Source organism: Triticum aestivum, chromosome 7A, assembly GCF_018294505.1.
Source record: "Triticum aestivum cultivar Chinese Spring chromosome 7A, IWGSC CS RefSeq v2.1, whole genome shotgun sequence".
NCBI classification, from domain to species: domain Eukaryota; kingdom Viridiplantae; phylum Streptophyta; class Magnoliopsida; order Poales; family Poaceae; genus Triticum; species Triticum aestivum.
In genome coordinates this window covers 22,444,029-22,448,391 of record NC_057812.1, presented here as the reverse complement: position 1 = coordinate 22,448,391, position 4,363 = coordinate 22,444,029, and the positions used below count along the sequence as shown (strand labels likewise).

General features: G+C 48.2%; 1 protein-coding gene across 1 annotated transcript; it reads right to left on the bottom strand.

Moving 5' to 3' along the window:
• Positions 1-2,702: 2,702 nt before the first annotated feature.
• LOC123150541 (uncharacterized) lies at positions 2,703-3,824 on the bottom strand (the record flags this gene model as incomplete). Its single annotated transcript, XM_044570383.1, is given in 1 exon segment — positions 2,703-3,824. A coding segment is annotated over 1 exon segment (957 nt), but the record flags the coding sequence as incomplete, so codon positions are not given.
• Positions 3,825-4,363: the final 539 nt, after the last annotated feature.

Sequence of the window (4,363 nt, the reverse complement as noted above, 5' to 3'; positions counted from 1 at the left end):
ATCTTGTGGGCCTTTAGCTGGCCCGGCCCATTATGGTCCGCAAAATCTTGTGGGCCTTTAGCTGGGCCGGCCCATTATGGTCTGCAAAATCGTGTGGGCCTTTAGCTGGGCCTGCCCATTATGGTCCGCTAAATTTTGTGGGCCTTTAGCTGGGCCGTCCCATTATGGTCCGCTAAATCTTATGGGCCTTCGGTTGGGCCGGCCCATTTAATCTTTGTGGGGCCACTTTTGGGCCGGTCCACGTGTCAACATATCATAAGCCCATCTCGCCCGTTGGATCCGTCAGCCAATGAGAATTTTACATGTGGAAAATCGGCATTGGTCGTGGCTGTTAACGGGTTATCGGATCCAAAATCCGACCCGATAGCTTAACGGCGTTCCGTTACGGTGGATGCTACGTGTCGGTCACCCTTGACGAAAGCACTTCTGTGACGCGCGATTTATCGTCATAGAAGTGGACACTTCCGTGATGATAATTTTGGCAATGTCATGGAACACTTCTACGACAGCACAGGTATGACTATTTTGATTCTGTCATAAATTTGTCATGGATGTACATGTATGACAAAAAAAGCGACCTACTGTGACAAACACGTATCATCACGGAAGTGTATTTTTTTGTAGTGAAGATGCTGCAGGGTTCCACCGATGCCTCTGTCGTCGTCAAGCAGGGTGTGGAGTCCTCGGCGGCCCCGGCAGCAGCGACATGTGGAAGCAAAGGGAAGAAGTATCGGCTGAAGAAAAACGAGCTCAGGACCATAATTGCCCTCAGGCCGGAGCCGTTCCTGGAAGACGACTATGTCGATGACCTGGCCGAGTTTTTCCCACCGGAGTGGATCGAGAAGAAAAAACGGGAGCAGGTGGAGGATGCGGCCTACTTTGGGAAAATAGACGAGGAATTCCGGCAGCAGGTGATCGAGGGGGTCAGGAAGAATGGCTACTTCGAGGTCGACGAGGACTTTCTCGAGGGCAGGGTGGAGGCCAATGAACACGCCTGGCAAGAATGGGCCAAGATTGACTTCAGTGAACTATGTCTCGGTGCTGCTAGGCCAAATCAGGTGCAGCGAAAAATTGGTGATGGGTATATTCCTTACGTTCCTAACGAGGACGATGCTCTTCTGGATGATATTCCGAGCGATGATGATTTTGTGAGTGGCTATGAAGAGGATGATGCTCGACCCAGCCGTGAAGAGGACCTTGAAGGGGAAGGAGCTGAGGATCACAAGCTTGTTCCTCCAGTCAAATCAAGCTGAGAAGAGGATTGCATTTGGTCCATCTCTATCTATTCTATTAACTCGTATATTACTTGCAGATGTCTGTATATGATGAAAGATCTATCCAAATCGGTGTATGGTGCTCATCGGTCTACCTATCTATGTTAATTGTTGTTTTTAATTTGCAACACTTCATGGCTTCCAAGTTAGAAGCGTATGTACATGCGCTGATTTTTACATCTGGCTGTGGAAGTGCACATATTCTACCGGGAAATGGAAGTATGAAACTAGAAGCACAGAGTGTTGGATTAAGCGTTGGTTTCAAATCTGGTGTACTGAGTTTAGAACTTTAGATTTTACTTATAGTTTGTGGTTTTGCTTCTGTGATGCCACTTGCCTGTTTGTATGTTAGTTTTATGCAGCCACAAGGTTTGCACTTACTTTTTTCACTTTCCATTATTGCCCAGAAGAAAATTTTAGGACCATGACAAGTGTCACACGTGTGGCACAAACACATGACCATCATATCAAAGATCTGATATTCTGACAGAGTACAAAGTAAATATGTGTGAGCTATAATCTGACGCATGCATATCCATAATATGCCCACAGGTTTGCCTAGGTCAGCACCAAATTGTAGAAGGACGTTAACAATCAGTTCGGCCATACCCACAAGAAGAATTTGCATCACATAAATGGCATCACTGAAATCAACAGAACCACAAGGAGATAAATATCTTACTTCAGAAATGACGGTAACGTAAGAATATTGGCAATTCTGTACCTCAAGAGTGCATGCCAACACCAACTACCACACAATTTTTTAGAAATATATGAGAATTTTTTAGAAATATATGAGAACATATAAAATCTTGCGCAGAGTATGTCCAAATTAACACAGCATCAAGCACATGACAAGTAATGATATGATCATTGATGCTTTACTCACAGGCCCCCTACTTGATGAGGCAGCTGTGTCAGGATACATAAGAGGACCCTAAGTTATCCAATGTATAATTCCTCAACCTTTTCAAATATACCCTGAAAGAAATTGGCAATATCTCATAATAACCAACCTGAATCATATCTACCTACAAAATGCCAAAGTAGCAGGACATATTCATGCATACCTCATGATTTTTCCTCAGCAATGCTTTCAAAACTGCTATTAATCCTAGCATCATTTGTATTACTAATGTGCCTTGCATTTTTAGTGCATTGTGTCCAGCTCACCAGGTAAAACTGACGAAATTAAAATCATCAGGTCGACAGCATCCTGTGCAGTCTACGGGAAAACAAGACAAAACGAAACGCAGAATGGTCGACAAACATGGCAAGGCAGCAGCAGTTGTTTTCAGGACCAAGCGGAGCAGCAGAACATGATGACTGATCAAATAATCTTCGGTAGCAAATAGATCATGCGCATCGCAGACTAGCTTGGACAGAAGGAAAAACAGCCACAAGAGCAGCAGCCCATCAACAACCACATTGCAATAGCAGACAGCATTGTGAATTATAATCGATGTTCCAAACACACATAACACAGACCACAATTAACACATATAGATAGATAAATAGATCCATTACACAGACATCTGCTAGAGATATATAGTTAGATAAGATAGATAGAGATGGACCGGCTGAATCCTCTTCTCAGTTGGATACAATAAGATGAGGACGCTTGTGAGCATTGTCTCCTGCTTCTTCATCACTCGGAGGGAAATCATCCTCTTCATCACTCGCAGAGAAATCATCATCACCGAGATTGATCAGAGCCTCGTCTTCTTCGTCAGGCACGTACGGAATGTAGGCATCACCTATGAGAAGAAGCCTTTCCTCAGGGGTAGCAACACGGAGACGGCGTTCGCGGGGGTCCATATCCGCCCATAGCCCCATGGGGTGTCGCATGGCCTCTTCATTGGCCTTCTCCCTCGCCTCGAGATAGTCCTCATCGACCTCGTAGTAGCCATCATTCTTGAGTCCATTGATGACCTTCTGCCGGAACACCTCGAACTCCGTGTCCATCTTGGCAAAGTAGGCCGCGTCCTCCTCGTGCTGCCGCTTCTGCTCGGCGATCCACTCCGGCCGGTCGTACTCGGCCAGGCCATCCAGGTAGTCGGCGCTGGGGAAAGGCTCCGGCTTTAGGGCGACTATAGTCATGATCTCGCTCTTGGTCAGCCGACGCTTAAATTTGCTCCCGCCTTGTGCTGCCGCTGCTGCTTGGGCCACAGGTGCATTGGCACAAGCCTGCTTGGGGACGACGGATGGCAGCTTCGCCTCCCCCAGCATCTTGTCGACCGTACCCTCCCTCCTCGCTGATTTGAGCAGATCCAACGACGCCGGCTCCTCTCCTGCCGCCGCCGCAGAAGAAAGATGCGACGATCCCTCCGGCCGCTGCTCGCCGCTGGATCCGGCCACCCCCTTCCTCCCGGGGAGGGGCCGCGTCACCGGACCATGGCCGCCGGCCGCCGCACCCTCCGTAGACTTGGATGCGGTGCACGGCCTCATCATCCACTTCCTCGCCGCCGCCGCCTCCTTCTTCTTCTTATTACCCGCCATGGCCTTGCTTATTGATCGACGATGGATTTCGCGGTCGGTTGGTCGGCTGCGTGCGCTGATTTGGGGATTTTGGGGGAGGAGCGGCGCCGTCTGGATCTATTCTATATAAAGAAGCGCAAGAGGAACCCTAGCCGAACGAGCGGGCCACTCCGGACCCAGTCGGTATCGGCCTGGCCCCCGTTCACCACCACCACCCCTCGCCGGACTCCGAACTCGACTAGACATCCAGTCCAGTCCACCGACGACACGCTGGGCCGAGCCATCCCTGCCTGCCACTTCGTTTATCTTTTCTTTTCACAAAAAAAAGTTTGTCTTTTCATTCCTTTTCCCTTTTTCTATCTATTTTTTATTGCCCCTCAAAACAAATCTAGATTTCTTTCCTTTCACTTGAAAAATATCTCTTTTTTTTACTTCTCCTAGAAAAAAATCGGAAATGTTAACCAGCGAATGTACATTAAGCAATTCATAGCGAACTACCTTAGAGCCGTTGGATCGTGCGCACCGATCTTGAAGCAACAAAGCTTGCCACGTCAGATGCAACCACCCGTGTGTTGGGGGTGAGCCGCCACGCAAACGAACTCATCCCTACG